Source organism: Strix aluco, chromosome 15, assembly GCF_031877795.1.
Source record: "Strix aluco isolate bStrAlu1 chromosome 15, bStrAlu1.hap1, whole genome shotgun sequence".
NCBI lineage: Eukaryota > Metazoa > Chordata > Aves > Strigiformes > Strigidae > Strix > Strix aluco.
The window spans coordinates 19,075,101-19,093,161 of record NC_133945.1 but is presented as its reverse complement, the minus strand read 5'-3'; the positions used below and the strand labels follow the sequence as shown (position 1 = coordinate 19,093,161).

The following is an 18,061-nucleotide window of genomic DNA, read 5'->3' as shown; positions in this document are numbered from 1 at the left end:
GGTTCTTTAAAATCTATTCAAATGTATCTGACTGTTGTGTAGTCTGGGGTTTCCATCAACCACGTTTATACAAATGTGTGTTAGTTGACACTACATCGTTCTTGATGTAAATTCATATTCTAAACAATAAGCTATTGGCCTGATACCCACGTAAGTAGTAAAGAACATATTCATACATACCTGTTTTTATACTACATTGTAATACTGTGTCTATTGAACTAATTGTGAATCACAAATTCACACTAATTTTAAAGGCTAGAAAAGGCTACACCAGACAATGATTTTAAGAGATGAACAGCTCAGATTTATTGTCGCTATCCTTTTAAATTTATGGCCTACAGTGGAGTGTGCAAGTATAATTTCTTAATGTTGTTCCCCCCCCCCCCCCAATTTAATGAAAACGTAATGCCTGGACTGATAATCTTGCACGCCAGTTTTCTATACTAAGCATGGTGGGGTTTTGTTTGTTTGTTTGTTTAACGGCAAGGCTGTAAACCCCTGAATATGTAGAAGTTACATTAAAAAAAAAAAGAAAAAAGGACGAACAAACAAGCCCCTGACCCTTCATTGTTTACTTATTAATGGGGTCTCAGTTATAAAGAAGTGGTCCAGACCTCTGCTTAACAAGTCTAGTGAAAGAGGTAGAAGAGTCTCAGCAACGTGAAGGTGCTGGAATTGCCAGTGCAGTTTGCCATTTTATGATAAATCTAAAAAGTGAATCATTTGGAGTTGCTGGTAAAAATAATATAAAAGTTCAACCCTCTTAATTAAATATTAGCTGTAGTTAGCACTAAGTGTGAATGCTTTGAATATTAATTAGGGTCTCATGGAACTGCTGTCAATGTTAATGAGAAGCAGTGGGGGTCTCAGCAACATCTGGTTTAGGACCTGAGGTAGTATAAAAACCTTTAGATCAAATGCACCTGGACATTAGCCCTTGGTCCCTTTGTTGCCATTACTGTTCTTTTTTAACAGCTGCTGACTCTAATGCCATGTTTAGCATCTGACATCAAGGAATAGTTTAAGGAGCAGCAGTAACCAGCTACTGTGTTTCAAAGCCGGCCCAGTGAAAATGCTTATACAGGCAGAAGTTCGATTTGCTGTTGTTCATTCTTACCACTTGCTGAAGTCCTTCCTGAAACAGTTGATTAAAAAATTTAAGGTCACCTGCATCCCCCACAAGTTTTAAAAATACTTCTTTAACACTTAATAAATGTCTCTGGTATAATCCAGTCATTGCTGGTTTTTACTTCATCTGGACTCTTTTTTTTAATAATGAAAATATTAGGTGAAAGAAATAAGAAAGGGACCTTGCCATTTTAATGTGAGTATACAAATATACATTTACAAGAGTTTTTAACCTCCACTGAAATTTAAACAGTGCAAGTTTCAGTGCAGCATTAACCTTGGAGTGACTGTAGATATATGCAAATGAAACTTACTGACCTAACCCTGTGAAGTAGGTAAATGTCACTGTTTTCATTTTAAAAATGGCTAAATGAAGCAACATAAACTTACTTGCTCAAGGCCATACACTAAAGTAGTAGCAAAGATGGGATTAAAATTAAGGAGGCTTCGCTTGCTGATATAAAGTTTTAATTTTTTAGGACACACTGAATGCCTTTTACAAAGGAAAATTTAATTTTCCCTTCTAAGCCTGCCATGTACCAGCGCTTATTCCTGTGCTGTGATTTTGCAAGTTCTTAAAAACATCTGAGTTTAGGACCACTTCAGGTCAGAGAACTTTCAACTCTGAATTAGTTGAAATTGGCTGGAAATGTCCTGAAGTACGAAGTGCTTTTATTCATCCAGCCTATTTGGAAATGAGGAAATCAAGGACTGATGAGTACAAATAAGCAAAATCCCTACAACAGTCCTGTGCAGGTACCTGTACATGCTTTGGTGGGAGAATGACAGAGTATTTTAAAAACTAATTAAAGTTTTACGGAAATATTCATTTTTACATTACTTGATACTTAGAAGGATAATTTTACCTCGTAAATCAGCTCATCTGAGTTTGGGATAGTCACTGTATTAATGGCTTCTGATGCTGTGTCATCAGCACCATCATGGTTTGGACATCTTTTATATAGGTTCTGAAAGATGGTTCTGTACGTTTCCCCCCCTAGAATTATTACTATTTGGTATGAGCAGAGCATTTAGTCAGAAGTCTCTAACTGATAAATTAACATGCTTGACTATCCTTTATTATAGCAATTATAAAGTTGGATCTAGCTATAAAGAGATGAGGGCATTTGTTTTTAATTGTATAGGCTTATTGTAATACGGAAATGAAATACTATTGTCTTCAAATGTAAAGCCTTTAAAGTTCTAAAATCTATTTTTTTTGACAGCCTATAACAGAATTTTTCTTTTATGTTAACTTGAGATTTTGAAATGATGCGTTTTTAGATTCAAGTGTTTAATATTTTGATTGGGTCTTTTTTTTTTTTTTTCTTTTGCATTTGTGGCATGCAGTTGCTCAGTGCACCTCAAAGTATTTCTGAATATCTCATAGAGCATTATTTCATATAAATATTTTCAATATTTGGTTATGTTAACAGTATGCACCCAAATCCTGCTCTGTCTGTAGGTTGCATATATTGTGTTCTGCAAGTGGTAAGTCAGAACGGGTCACAGAGCACGGGCTAACCTTATCAGAGCTCTGTGTTTGCAGCTGCACTCTAGCCTTTGGAATAAACTGAGCTTTGTCCCTCTTCGTTGTCTTGAGTTGAGGCATTAGTTCAGGTAGATTTCACTGACCTTTCCCAGTTAAAGAACAGTCTACAGTTATCCAGAGAACAGCAGATTTGTTTGTCCAATTATAATAAGATTTAATAAGGCTAGCAAAATGGATTTCATTCAGATAAGAAATTTTCTCCTCAAGAAACAACGATTGTGGCCTTTTCAGGCCACCAATCTCAGCAGAATCCTATCATCACTTTCTGTGTTACATGTGCAGGATCATCGCTTATTTTATCTCATGCCACATTTCTTTTTCCTTTTCTTTTTCCTTTGATTTTACAGGGTAATCAGGAAGCTACAGCACCTCCTGACACAATGGCACAGCCTTATGCCTCAGCCCAGTTTGCTCCACCTCAGAATGGTATCCCTGCAGAATACACAGCCCCGCATCCTCATCCAGCTCCAGACTACACAGGCCAAACCACTGTTCCAGAGCACACGTTAAACATGTACCCTCCTGCTCAGACACACTCTGAACAGAGTGCAGCTGACACAAATGCACAAACTGTCTCCGGCACAGCCACAGTAAGTCAAGGTTACAGCTATTTCTAAAGCAGTGTGTTTCAAGTTACATGTATATTTGTTGATAACATTTATTCTTACATTACATTTAATAATTTTGCACTTCATTTGTGTTAGAATTCCTCACCATTTCAAGGTTGAAAGTCGGTCAGAGTTTACTGTTGAACTTGGAAACTATAATTTTGCTACTTTTGGAGCCTCTTAGTAAGTGTGGGAGCTTTGTAGAATCTGTAGTTCCCTTTTCTACAGTATTAGACAGACAAAATAATTAATAGCAAGCATATGAATCATATAATAAAGTTTGACTAAGTCCAATAAGGGAAAACATTGGAAAAGAGTGTTTGTAAGCATTCATTTGTGGAAAAAAAAAAAAACAAAAACAAACAAAAAAACCCCCACACAAACCCAAACCAGACTCATGTTGTTATTTTTAATGACCTCTGTATTTTTGACACTTAGGAGTAGTTCTCGATAGAAGTGATAATTGAATGATAGTGTACTGAAATTACTTGCAGAACGGTGTGAATGAGTATTGTGAAGAGTATGTCTGTAATACTGTATTTTCTAGAGAGCTTGTTTGTGCAGCCATTACCAAAGTTGTGTGTGGATCTGTGCTCGACAGAGCAGAAATGATAGACTTTCCTTCTATTTGATTTATATATGAAGTTCTGAAGTGTCATGAATTATGCAAGAGACTGCTTGGATGGACCTACATTGTAATTTTAGTCACAGACTTCACACACTGATAGTTTAGTGCTTCTGTCTTAATTCTAGATTGGGACCCAATATATCCCATGACAACAGCTGACCAATGTCTGAGCCATCAACCACCTGCAATACATGCGTAGGACCTAGTATAGAACAGACAGCACACTGCAGTTTGAGCATGCACTTGAAACATCTCTACTAGTTGTCCTCATCCTTGCCACAACCGTGCTCCATACCTCATCTTACCTCCCCTTACTCCCCTGGCGTATATCCAGCCTAGAAAGCTGCATGCATTCTGACTATTTATGTTTATCGCCGTGTCACTGATTTATTTGTATGGGTATGAACAGGAAAGAAAAGCAACATCAAAAGCACAAAAGAATATTCCTTGCTATTATCACGGAGATATCCTTATGAATTAATTACACAGTTTTGTGGTTTATAAAGTAAAATGTTTCAGTCCTTTTATTTTTCACTGGTTAACATTTTATTGCCCTGATTGGCCCTTTGCTCTAATAGTGTGAGAAAGTTTAAGTTGAAAAGCATCCTCATAGTACAAATCCCATAGTAATTTTTGCAGCTTTACAGTGTCTCCTCTTACTCATCTCTTTGCTAAGTTAACATCCTAGTTCCTTCCAGCTTTTTAAATTTCTTTCCGTAATAATTTTTGATTGTTGTCAAACTCTTGTCATATGCCACTCTTATTTCTTTAGAACAAGAACCCTAAGCTGAATAGTCCAGAAGAGATTGGATATTTACTGAAAATATAGGGTTTCCTACTGTCCTTATCTCATTCTTTTTATATTCGACCATTTTGCGTGCTCTTTTGACCACTGCTGCACACTGAACAGTCCACTGTGATGCCCAGCTCAGCCTTTTCGTATTTTGTACGTCTTGGTCTGTTTGCCATTCAGTTCTGAAGTAAAAGACTGTCGGTGCTAAAATCAATGGTAAACACCTGATAATGTGAGTGGGACAGGAACTCATCCCTCATCATTTATTGCTTTCAATTTATTGTGTTTCCTCACCCCTTTTTGATTTTTCAGTTTGAAGAAGTGTTAGTCTCTTTATCAGAAAAGTCAGGTATGCGTTTTTCCATTTTCCATGGCAAAGGCTGATGAAAAGAAATAATTTGGATTGTCTGCAATGCCCTTATCTTCTTCGAGTGCTCTATTCAATCCCAGCTCTAGCAAATCCAATGATTCCCTTGAACGTTTCCTTCTTCTGATATACTAATAGGCTTTATTGTTATTTGTTTTTGTATCCTTTGCTCTCTGCTCTTCTTATTTCCTTTTTGCCTTCCTAATATCCAACTTATATTTTACCTGTCATACACTTTCTCCCTTCTGGTTCCACTTGGAGTGAATTTCCATTCTCTGAAGGATAACGCTTCAATTCCACTAACCTTTTGTATCTGGTGAATGTAGTGTAGTTATTTGTTCTTTTTATTATGGATCCTTTTCTTGCCTTCCTGTTTCCTTTCTTACAGAGGAATGTGCATAACTTTTTGAAGTAGCTCCCATGCTGTTTATAAAGAATTAGATTTCCTTACTTTTGACTTTAGGGTATTTTTGAGAAAGTTTTGGTTTGTTTTGTTTTTTTTAAAAGATATTTTTTCTAAATTGCAATGTTATATTGAAAGTTGTGGATACTATCCCTCCCTGGCGAACAATGCATTGAAAATACAAGTTTGCAAGTGTGTCTTTACGGCTCTACATTGTTCAAAGTAGCCTTGACATTTAACATATTACTCACCAGTTAGTTTTACAAATTTACAGTCAGATATTGTTTGCACTATTCAATTATGGGTACCTAGATCTAAAAATCTGTTATGCTGTGTCTTATCTTCGCACTTAATACACTGTAGAGACATTATAAACAGGTATATGCAGATGGATCCCAGACAGATTTGACATGAGCTTTGTAATATTATGAGGGTCCAGCTGTGTACATCTCTCTGTAGGTTTAATAATATAAGTTTTTATTATGAAATACAGCTTCAATAGCACTGTGTCAACACTGAAACTCCATGTGTTCTTTATTGTTGAAGGAAAAAAAATATGTTTCTTTCCAGTTTCTGCTAGCTTTCTGAATAGCTGGTTTCCAGTCTTAAAGACTTTAAAGTGGAATTGATGTGGGGACATAGCAGCATTTATTTGGTAGGTTCCCATATAGAGAGGAATAATCAATTGATTAATCATCCACAAAAGGATACTGTTGTGATTAATGTAGATTTGACAAGCTAATGGAGGCAAGATCAGTTTTTGAATTTTCTTATTCACATGCATATTTATGTACATGTGAACCTGGATATACCACTAAAAAGGATCGAAAAATTTTGAAATATGAAGCTAATAAGCTGCAGGGCAATTACCTAATTTGTAGAACTGCTACCAGAAGTGACTTAACCTCATCCATGAAGGACTTAATCCACACTGAGGCTAGACACATACATGGACTTTCTCTGTGTGTCCCAGTTTCTTTCTCTTTGTCTGAAAGAATCATACACTGAAGTTAGAGCTCACATTGGATCTAGTGCAACTTAAACCCCAATAAAGATATAAGTAATAAAGATAAAAATAAAAAGGTTCCACGCAACTTCTCTTGAATCCTTTTCTGCAACATACAGTGTGATCCTGTCCCAGCTGGAACCACTGTCAGTATCCCCATTTGCTGCAAATTGAACAAAATTCCAATCATCAGTTTTTTTATAGGTTTGCAATTCTGTGCAAAGGAGAGTGCTGTTAATATACAAAGTCTATAGACTTGATTTCCTTATGAGTAGAATCTGTAGGCTCTAGCAGGGGTTTCCTATGTTGTCTTTGGTCATTCAGAGCTTTTCAAAGTGGGTGTGAAGACCTACCGAAAATGGCACCTACCAAAATGACAGTGCTTGAAACCAACGTCAAGTTGGTGTGGGACATTAATGAATACAGCCTTACAGAATATATAGTGTTTTCTATATGCTATGAAAGCAGACAGATCTGATCAGAGGAGAATGTATGCTTTTCTTTGATTAAAACAAAAGTATTTTGTTGACAACTTAATAGGAGGGGATCCTTTTTTTCCTCTTGGATTCTACTTTTTATAACAAAACATTGCACGAACCCTTTCATACCTTGAGCTTCTTGAAAGAGCACACATAATACCTGAATATAACGCTCTGGGTATCGTTTGTCATTTGTAGCACTGACTTTCTGTGGACTTCCAGCTGGCTTGGGCATCTACTCTTTCAAAAAACATGCCATTTGCTTTACGCTTCTCTCTCAGTTTATTTCCAAAGTTCTTCTCAGTTAAGAAAAAACATTTTCTTGCTTGCTTTTGCTCAAATTGACTAACAAGCACTTTGAAAAGTGCAATTAAGGAGTATGGAATGTTCTGATGTTGTTAAGATTTTACTTTTCTGCATGTTATGTTTACCTAATTCAGACATAATTTAATGGACATTCATTTAACAGTGAAGATGTAGGATTAGAAATGCTCTTGTACTTACAAAAAGTGTATTTCCTAGTGAAAATTTTTAGTTATTATTTTGATAAAATAGTGTAAAACAGTATTCTGTTAGGGTAAGTTTTGGACAAAAGATGTGTTTAGATTGCATTTGATTGCTAACTTTGTATTTGGATGCTATGAAACAGGAGAAAATGTACAAGATGAAAGAGAAGTAAATAAAGACAGGATGATTTAGCTGAAATAATATAAAATCATCTGTAGGTAATAAAATACTGTCAAAAGTTACTTTGAGTCTTCTCTGAATAATATGGTTTTCATCTTTTTGGATCAATATGTTTGTTTAACTTTAATCAAGGAAGTAGTCCATCTGAGTATATGCATAATCAATACTCATCCAGTACTGGGTTATTTAAGTGCTGGTAGACTTTTGGAGTTGCATAGCATCAAACATGCTTTTAGCCATTAAGAAAAATAATAAATTGCTTCTTTCAAGAAGGATGGATCAATGATAAGTGTGTTACAAAGTTATGATAAAAGTAATGTCTGATGATTTTGCAGAGCGGTTTTGAGTGTTATGTTATATAGTTACATATTTTAAAGTATTTTTCAGTAAGACATTTGGTTATTTTGTGAAATATGAAATCACCTTTTACCTGTGTACATATATATATGCAAATATTGTACATACATAGTTCTGGGAGTAAAACTTGTTCAATTTTTGCCTGTGGTTTTTCATGCACAACTTCTGTGGATGTCAGTGGGAGATAAGTATGTAAATACAAAGGGCATCAACTGGGCATGTGTAAGAAAACAGGTAATAAATTAAATATTCTATCTCTAGTGTTTCCTATTATAAGTGTATTATACTAATAACGGAAGTCAATATCATGATGTGGTAAAAACTCAGTTTGTAATAATGCTCAGTGTTTTATGTATGTGTGTGTATATAAAATAATATTCAGCTCTGAACTTAATCCTACTTTTGCATTAGAGAAAACTTGAGGTCATTGTGCAGTCTTTCTGCCTTGGACTGTGAATTCACCAGGTTTGACAAGCTGAAAAGCCTTGATAAGTTTTGTGCTTGGATAGGAGTCGTCAAGGGAAAATGCAGTTGGAGGAGCGTTGGTGATTCAGTGCATAGTGCTTTTCTGCCGAAGGTGGTTCTGAATCGATACCCAGCATGGCATTAGGGGATGCAGCACTGCTGGAGACCTGTAGAAGACATGTAGTGCAGAGGTGTGGGTTGTCTCTGGTCGTTGAAGATGATGAGGTGTTTTTCGCATAACTTCACTGTTACGACTAAATTTCAGCTTGGTTACTACCGGAATTCCTCCTGTGGCATCCACTGAACTTGATACTCTTTTGTGTGAAAATAATTGATATATTAGATACTAGATGTCTGTTATAGTTGCCCTGCTTTACCTTAAAATTTGGTATATTCTTTGAACTCTAATGTTTTGTAAGTTTGATGATTTCTTTTCTTGGTGTTCATTATGTCCAGGTTTGTGCATTCTTCAGTCATGTTGCAGAAGCTGTCTCTTCATCTTAGGATTTAGGAAGGCTTAGTGATACTCTGTACTGAAAAATTATTTACCGTGTTGAACTTAGTTGTTAAGGGGAAGGGAAAGATATACAACCTTGGATTTTTCTTTTTTTTTTCTTTTTTTTTTTTTTTGGTGCTGATTATTGCATTTTTTAATTTGGGTAAGAAAACTGACAGTAGCAATGATTTATAGTGAAGCGTTTTAATGCATGGTCTAAGCCTGCAGGTGGGTAGAATGTTACTACAGTTCTCTGCAGCATATTACTATTTCTTATTAGCTCTTTGTCCTGCTCTGTTGTGTATGTAAGTTATTGGTATAAGTGATGGGTTTTTTTCTTTCTTTTCTTTTCTCCCTAATGCTTAGTTCTTATCCTCCTTCTCTCCTACTATTTTATTCCTGGTCTGTCCATCCCCTTGAGGGTATGGGATATGTTAGCTGTTTCAAGAAATTCTCTTCCATATTAATCAGTGGGCTGTATCCTACTTGGTTTACATGTGTCTGTCAGTTGTTCTTACAACAGCGTGTCGTTGAAGTAGAGATGTTTAAAAGACAGTTCTTTGTAATTTGCTGGTTCATCACGTAACTGTGGTTGTGCTTGTTAGCCTTGAGGTAAACTTCCTTGAAATCCAACATACCAAGTATATGCGTAGTGAGTGGGACACTTCTCAGTGCTGCTGAGCACAGCTGGTGTTCTTGTCCCTGAATATTCTGCTTTTGCCTAGTACGTTTTCACAGTGCACCTGGAACGTGGATCCTGGAACTGCCTCTTGTGGCTTGGGAAGAAAAAGTGACTGGCTCGCCTCTGTGTGTAGCTCTGTGTGGAGAGCATGCAGTGCAGAATTGCAGTGCGGATAACCACGTCAATCATTTCTTTAAATAGTGACACTCAGAGGACTGTGCTCCCCCTTTTCACCTGTCTTGCAAGTCAGATTTCCCCATGGATATTTTTTATTCCCAACTGCTATCAATGACCCAGTTTTTGTTCTATTTCAATCCCATATTTTCATCTATAGATGTTAGGCACCAGTATGCTAGATATTTGATGATACTTTAACAATAGTTACAGCACTGTTTATTCATCTAAATCATACCCTGCTGGCATAGGCTGTTGTATCAGCATGGTATGCTATTTCGTTTATATTACCTATTGTATTTGGTCCCAACTGCTACTTGAGGAAAATTTTTCAAGGAGCATTTTTTCAAGACCCTGAGTGCTTCAGGAGCTGCAGAAGCATGCAACCTGGTCCAGGTCCTACTCTATAGTGAAGAGATCAAAACTGACATCCCAAATAGATAACATAATACTGTGCTAGTTTGGTGAGGCACGGTAATGACTTGTGATCATAGCCATTATTACTTCTGAGAGGCTTCCTTGCTGAGAGCCCTGCATGTAAACTTGGTAACTATGCCCCATGTGTATTTCTTTGCCTGTGCTAAGGAATAGCAGGAACATACTGCTCACTTTAGCAGCTGTATGTGTCGATGCATGCTCTAAAATAGATTCTTCTCAAGGATATACAGAACCTTAAACCAACTGTTTTCTGTGATACTGTTTATAAAGTGCCTGTTCGTATACTTAGTTGTTTTCCTTGATAAGAAGATAACCACCTTTTTTTTTTTTTTTTTTTTTTTCCTGTGTTGCTGAGTTAACTTAGCCTTTGCTCCCATACAGGGCTTGTCATTCTGTGAGTGGGTGTCCAATGTGAGGAGAGCAGCTGCTACGCTGCCAGCTAATTGTGCCACTGCATGCATATCAGCATGTCTGGTGTTCTTCTGAAATCTCAGTAACTGATCCTTGTGATTTAGGTATCACCTCAGCTTCTTTTTCCTTTTGATTTGCAAAGGTGATATTGAATGATAAAAATGATTATTCTGGGTTTTTTTGAGATACTGTGGTTTTAACTTCCTCTCATGATTTTTGAGTGCCTGAAATTGGTGAAGTAATAAGGCTGAAGCTCCTTCCCCAAAACAAAAACCCCACCCAGGGATAAAGAGAGCAATTACGCTCTGTCATCTCTAGTCATGTTTGTTCAAATAAAGTAGCTGAATGCCATTGAATACCCCTCTGAATGTTCATTGTGTCGCAGACTGACAGTTCTTAGATCCCTTGAACAGGTAGTTCCAGCCAACTCTAAAGCAGATTTAAAGCACAAAACATTGCAGAAGTCTTTTCAATCACACTGTAAATCAGAGATATAGTCATATTACTCCAACTTGAAATGTTTCTTCTAAAAAACATTACAAATTAACTTCTGATCTGCCAAGTTTAATTGACCAATTGATCAATTTAAAATTTTCTTCCTGCTTGGCCCCGAAAGAGTTAACTATATTGCTTTTTTGATTGTCTCTTGAGCTCTTCATTTCTCCATACCAATCCTTTTACATGTTACATTACTGACTTTTTCTTCTTTCTATGTAGTCTAAGTAGCCGTGGCATCCAAATGCTTTGGCTGTACTTCAGGTTCTGATGTATTGAGAAAAACCTTTGTTGCACATTTTGCTGAATAAACTGAGCATAAATTTCAGAGGGGATCTTGGTATGATGAAATAGCTAATTACGACTTTGACCTTCTGCATCTTTGCTTCACATTGTAACATGGTAATTAAAATTGATCCTTATGGGGGGGATTTTTTGTGGTGAAAATTAGCTCTCATTTTCACTAAATTCAGGAGTGGCTGTGCTAGGTTAGGTAAGACTAATGATGTTTTCCATTCTCTTTTAATTGGCATGCAAATGATAGTTAATGGTTTGCAACTTTATCAGAAGTTGTCCATTCCTCCCTGCACCAAGTCTTTGTAATTTCAGTATAAACTTACATGTTGCTGGGAATGCTTTCTGCAATGGCATGAGGAGAATATGTTTGTAACTTCTTGGTGAACCAGCAGCGTCCCTAGGTCCTTGCTTGCAAGAAACTGGCTCTCCATTAGAGAGGCCAGAATGGTCAGGTAGCACAGGTAGATGGAAAACTAGCAAGGTTTGCAGTTAAAAGCTATTGAAGATCATTCAGATAGACTTCCTTTCTTCTTAAATCATAAGGCTGAATTCCTGTTAATGTGACAGTCTTTGCCCAGGGTTACACAAGTGCTAAACTTACTCTCCTGCATGATTACACATGGGTCTCAGTTAAGGGTGGCTTAGTGGCTTATTACCCCCAGCCCAACCCTGAAAATATTTTTTCCAAATCCTGTTTATACTCTCAAGTTTCCATTCCTCTCCCACACATCTGTCTCTTGAGCTTTCCCACACACCCACCTACCTACCCACAGAATTACTTTAATTAAATGTTACTCATGTGTGGGCTTACTTACCACTTCTCCCTGCTTAATCTGTTCCATTTCTAGGGTCAGTATGAAAGAGTGACTACATTCAAACCTGAAACTTTTCTGTCCATCAATACTAGAAAGACAGTAGAGAGGCATGTCGATTTGTCTTGGCTTAACCTGCAAGTAGGTGAATCCATCTGTAAGTCTGAAGCTGTTTTATGGTCTACCAATGATGTGACAGGGTGAAATACACATCTCGGGCAGAAGTAGACAGAGGACAATTTTCTTATTAACTAGATATGCGTTCAGGAAATGGTTAGAAGTTCTTCCTTTCAGACTTCACCAGAAAAGGAATTAGACTGAGAGAACAGTCAAGCACGCACATCATGCTATACTTGGTCTTTCTGTGATATGCAGAAAAATTTGGGTGGTCATTTTAAACTGCACAGATCTAGACATTAAATGGCCAATAATTTATTAATTAATTGTAGAAATACGTAGAAATTCCAGATGAAAGGATAAGAGAGGAACTTGGGTTTGTTCTGTCGTGAATTAATCCTACATATATATGGCAATTTTTTTACAAAAGTGTGGCGTGGAAATAGTAATCTACTACTGTCAAGATACTTGCTGCAATTCGAGGAAGAGCAGAATCATGGGTTGTTGTCTGTCCTGGTTTTGCAGGAGAATGCAGCTAGGAGGTCCATTCACACCATTAGGCTACAGGAGATGGACTTCAGTTATGAAAGCATGCATACCTATGTACTGTAAACTGCAGGTAACTGATATTTATTAATAGGAACATAAGATAACTGCCTTAGTGAATCTGAACTTCTCCGTATATAATTTTCTGATTTCAATCTGAACATTCCTGTTCAAAGAAAACTATTTCTTATTATTCTTATTACTATGCTTTTCTTTTTTTTTTCTTAAAATCAAAATACTTTAAAATATATTTATCACACCAATAAATTAGAATAATAATACATGCACAGAGCAGTATCTTGATTTTAAAAATTCAGGTACTCTTAAAACTAAATTTACTCTTGCTGTCATAGGTTTTGTTCCCAGTTAAGAGAGTTTGTACTTTACAGTTGCATCTTGTAGCTAGACACTATTTAAATAATGTACACATTTGGTAACTAATTTATTAAAAGATGCGTTTACAGTAGAATGCCTCTACCAAAATGTTACATGCAGTTCTCCCACAGCAAAAGCAACCCCCCTGTTCTCTTTCTCTTTGTGTGAAACCTACTTAGTTGCTCTGTATAAAATTGAGGTTTTTTCATGTTGAGATGTGAGTAGTTGTTCACTTCAAAAAAGATAGTGTGATCTGATTAAAGTAAAACTTGATCTTATTGGAGGGTTTTTTTGAGATGTGAGCAGTTGCCATGTGCTTTGTGGTTTTTACTTACTTGATTAAGGGTGAACATTTAGTTACTTTGTTGGCACTGCAGGGACAGAGGGTAAATGTTTCCTAATATATTGAGAAGGTTTTATATCTGTTTATAAAACAATTGCTAATTTTTAAAAAGGAATTACTTAAATGCAAAACCTGCCTCTCCTTTTGCTTGCTTCTTGCCTGCTTTTCATATTTGTGTGCATTTTAGTTGTTTTGTCTTCCTCTTCATCTTTACAACACTTTGTTCACATTTTATAATCTTCCTCTGGTTTTCCTTTTTGTTATTTATCAGTATGCCTGCTTTGTCTCTACCTCCTGTTTCTTCCGATTTTTTGCGCATTCCAAAATCATCTAGTAGTTTACTCTCACTTTTTCCCCCCGATAGGAGTTACAAAGCCAGATATCATTGATTTTAATGCAGCATGGAGAGAATATGTAATTTTCAGGAGAGAATATGTAGTTGATATGAAGAGCATATATGAATTTTCTGGTATTTGTGTATCTAGATCACTGCATCTTGCTGGTTCTAGATGCTTTTTCAGATGGTATCCCACACAGTTGTGTGGCAGTATCAGCGTATTTTACTGCCTTTTTTGATTCAGAAAAGCTTCTCAACAGCTTTCTAAGAGCGACCCCTCAGGCCATCTACTACTCTTGCTTAAAGGGGCTTTCTGCATTTGCTTTTCCAGCGGAGACCTCTTTAAATCTCACCCACTGAAACATTGATCTCTTCCTTTTCTGGGAGCTGCCTCTGAGCTACAGTCAGAGTCTTTTACCCCAGCATTCAAATTCTGAGATGCCCATTTAAAACCCCTCTCCCAATGGCAGGAGAATGTGTAAGTACTCTTCAGGGCCTTCACAGCTGCAGCAATTGGTTCTGTAAAAATGCTTGTGAGGAGGAGGGGATTAAAGAGTGCCTGTGTGGCAGCTTCTCATCAGCCTCTGCCACAAGGTCTAATAACACCTCCAGGTGCTGTAGACAGAGATCATGAAACTATTGATGGAACAGAGGACTTCAAAGTTTGTTTGCCATTGAGGCCATCTCAATCTTTATATTTTGACTGATTGCATATTCTGTAACAGACTGGCACCGCCACCCAGCTTCCATATACCTTGAAAAATAAGAAAGGAGGGTTTCTCTGGCTGTGCTTTTTTGCTTTGGATTGTAATTAAAATACTTTTCTCTTATTCTCTGATTTAGAAAAGAAAAAAAAAAAAAGCAGCAGAATGCATTCTGATTCAATCAAAAAAGAAGAGGAAAGCATGATTACAATCATCAAGTCTTTTCTATGCCTGTGGTTTTTTGTTGCTGTTATAAAAAGTGTGTCAAAAGATGTCAACTATTTAATTTAATAAGGATTCACATAAGTTCCAGCTGTTCCAGAATAGTATCTAAATATTTGATTTGAAAACAATATGTGTACCAACACTGCAACATACTGCGGGCATGAGCACTCAGCTATCCAGAAAGATCCAAGTCTGTCTGTGCTAATTAGTGTTTGCAGATGAAGCTTCTGTGGCGGTAGTTTCAGTTCTTAAAAGATCTTGTGGGTTATAAACAAATAATGTGTGAGATAAGGGATGTCTACAAAACTTAATGGAAACTATGTGAATTTACTCTTTTCGAGTTATAATAATGCTGGGGCACCTAATTTTGCTTTTCATAATTACATGATATATTTTGTAATATGTTCATATTACAAAAAATGTTATCTTACAGCTGCCCTTATTTAAAGAGATTTATTGACAAAATATAGTTATAAAATGTCGATTTACTTAAAATATTTAAAAGTATTAATCTTAACATGAAACTATTCAAAAAGAAATTCTGAGTTTTTTCACTTACATCAGGGAAAAATTAATAGTTTAGACTCGAGAAGTACGCTTTTAGCTTTTGCATTTACTTGCAAATGTAGCAATTCTGTTGCCTATTTGCTCAGTCCGTGTTCTTTTGGTTTTAGGTCTATGGAAATACTTGTGTAGTGCTGAGAAACATGGTTTCTTGTGGACACATTCCCTCCCCTTCATTTCCTTTCTTACATAGTTTTCAAGTGCAGTGTTACCGAATGTAATAAAACAGATGCCAGGTTTCACCTCTGAATATTTGTATTTCCTTGTTGTTATGCATAAGCTCTTCCTTTTTTTTTCTTTAAAGAAAAACTGGCAGGGACAGGCGGCAAACTGTCCTAACCTGGACCAGCAGAAATAGTGGAGCTTCGGTTTTTATATATGAATGTCGCTTTTTTTCTCTTTTTAATACAGAATGTATTCAAGTTTTGACAGTGTGTTTGGGAAAAAAATATTAGAGGGTGTTAAAAAGTAAAGGCTATAAAAGAGAAATAAAAACAGATTAAAAGGTAGATTTAAAGCAAATTGAAGAACTTTTCTTTTACAGTAATCCCTTAAAGTGATGAGCTTAAAATACTTCACAATTAGTGGGGTTTTTAGGAAGCTTCCTTAAATTCCTGGGGTTTTAATACCTCTTTCTGATTTACAAAATCAAAAATTTAGAAGTTGAAGGACTGAACATGTTTCTAAGGTAGATGTTGAATCATTTCTAATGCATGAGCATTGGTTGATACTCAGGAGGAGGCGATACTATATCCCAGTAAATTTGCACCTTGACACACAGTACTTTAGTGACACAATATGGTTGTAACCTCAAAGATAAGTGTTGCAAGCACTTATAACTGAAAGCGTTATGTACTGGTGTTCATAATAATCAAATAGGACTGCTTACGGAAGTTACTGTTACCCGTGTAGTTACCTGTCCTGGGTTTATGCAGGGCTGCTGGATAGTTGGGTTTGAATACACTTGCATTATAAGATTTTGCCATTAGCACAAGCTGATGGGTGACGGTTCAGTTGAGTTGTACACATTAATTGAAACATCAAGCTTGTGCTGAAATGTCAGTACCTGCTGGTGTGCACAAAGATACCCAATACCGGTTACCATTAGGGCTATTTAAATTTTGTTTTGAAGGTAATCTGGAGCATATACTGGTAGTTCTAACGCTTTGGAGCACTGCAGGCTCCGCTCATTGTAAAATTGCTGCAGTTAACATACAGACTGGCAGTACATGTACTTGTGAAATGGCTCACGCATGCAATAAAAGCACTTTCACACCAGCATAAAATGTTGCTATTGGCTTCTTCCTGTCTCCAGCAAGCATTTCCAATTTTAGAATTTTCTTCCTCTCATTTTTGAGCTAGGCTCTCTCTTTTCTTTTTTTTCCCACTGAGTTGAAAGTGTTGCAGATCCATTCCTTTTATCTCTCTGCTCACTCTTGAAAGAAACTTGCAGTCATTTCTCGTGTTACTTCTCTTTTTACATGTACAGCAAAGCCAACTTTCCAAAGATTTTAATGTGTTTTATAGACAAAACATGTTCAGTCAAAGGTAGTAGTGTTTGAATCACTGATTCTGTTCTGCACTTTCTAATGGAAAGAGCAAGGTTCTTCTCTTTTTATCATTAATGTTACTTCTAAGAGATACTTCTGTTTTCAACACAGGTGTGGTTTGGCTTCTTTTTTGGGGTGGGCGGGGGGGGGTGTGTTTTGGTTTTTTTTCAAATACCTACTTTCAGGACAGCAAATTTACTATAGCTCAGGCTCCCACGTGTTCACCTTAGCCCAATGCATCTAATTTTTCTGCCAGAACTTTTATCCAGATGTAGTTTGAGGACTCGGGATATTTGTCTGGGGGTTTTCAAAGTCAAGATTCCCAACTAATCTATAATAATACACATGCCTAGAAATGCAGCATATACTCACTGTGTGCTTGATGTAGATGATGTTAATAATCCTAACTATGCATGTGTAGCAAGTCTTGTCTATGGTAAAATTAAGCCATTTTGTATGTCACATTTCTCACTGAGAAATGTGGCAGCCCTACTAATCACGTATGCCTTGGCCACTCACTATATAAAATTGCTTTCTAGTACCACCAGCTGTTTAATACCTCTATAGACAATCTTTTCAGGTAGCAAACTGAATCTAGTCTCAGTGTCTCCAGTTTCCTTAACCTAAACACTCATAATGTATTGGCCCAAATTTGAGTAGCTTTCTAATTAATTGAATTATTGATTTGACATGCTGGTTTGACATATTTCAGATACTGATCATTTAGACCTGCTAAATTTAGAACCAGCTAGCTAGCATAATTTAGGAGCCTGGTATTTTTTATTTTGATTGAACGTACTGTTTCCTGTGCTTTTAAGCCTTTAGCCTTCAGTCAGAAGGAAGGAGGCTCATATTCCTGAATATTCAAGTTTTGTATTTTCATCTATCTGTCTGTCTATCAGTTTTTTTCCTTGAAGAATGCTAATTTGTCTTCATTACAAGTAACAGGAGACATTTCTGTTCAGCATGGAGTTACTCATTATTGCATAAGACATTCACAGGAAGGTTGCTGCATGTATAGT

At 36.6% G+C, this 18,061-nt stretch overlaps 1 protein-coding gene across 27 annotated transcripts in view; it reads left to right on the top strand.

Annotated features, from left to right (window-relative positions):
- The window catches only part of LOC141930165 (RNA binding protein fox-1 homolog 1), a 920,114-nt gene that overhangs the window by 771,351 nt on the left and 130,702 nt on the right, over positions 1 to 18,061 (top strand). For all 27 annotated transcript variants that reach the window (XM_074840613.1, XM_074840607.1, XM_074840609.1 and 24 more), the window contains one exon: positions 3,028 to 3,270. In XM_074840613.1, the coding sequence (XP_074696714.1) occupies positions 3,028 to 3,270 (243 nt within the window). The remainder of the gene's footprint in view (positions 1 to 3,027; positions 3,271 to 18,061) is intronic.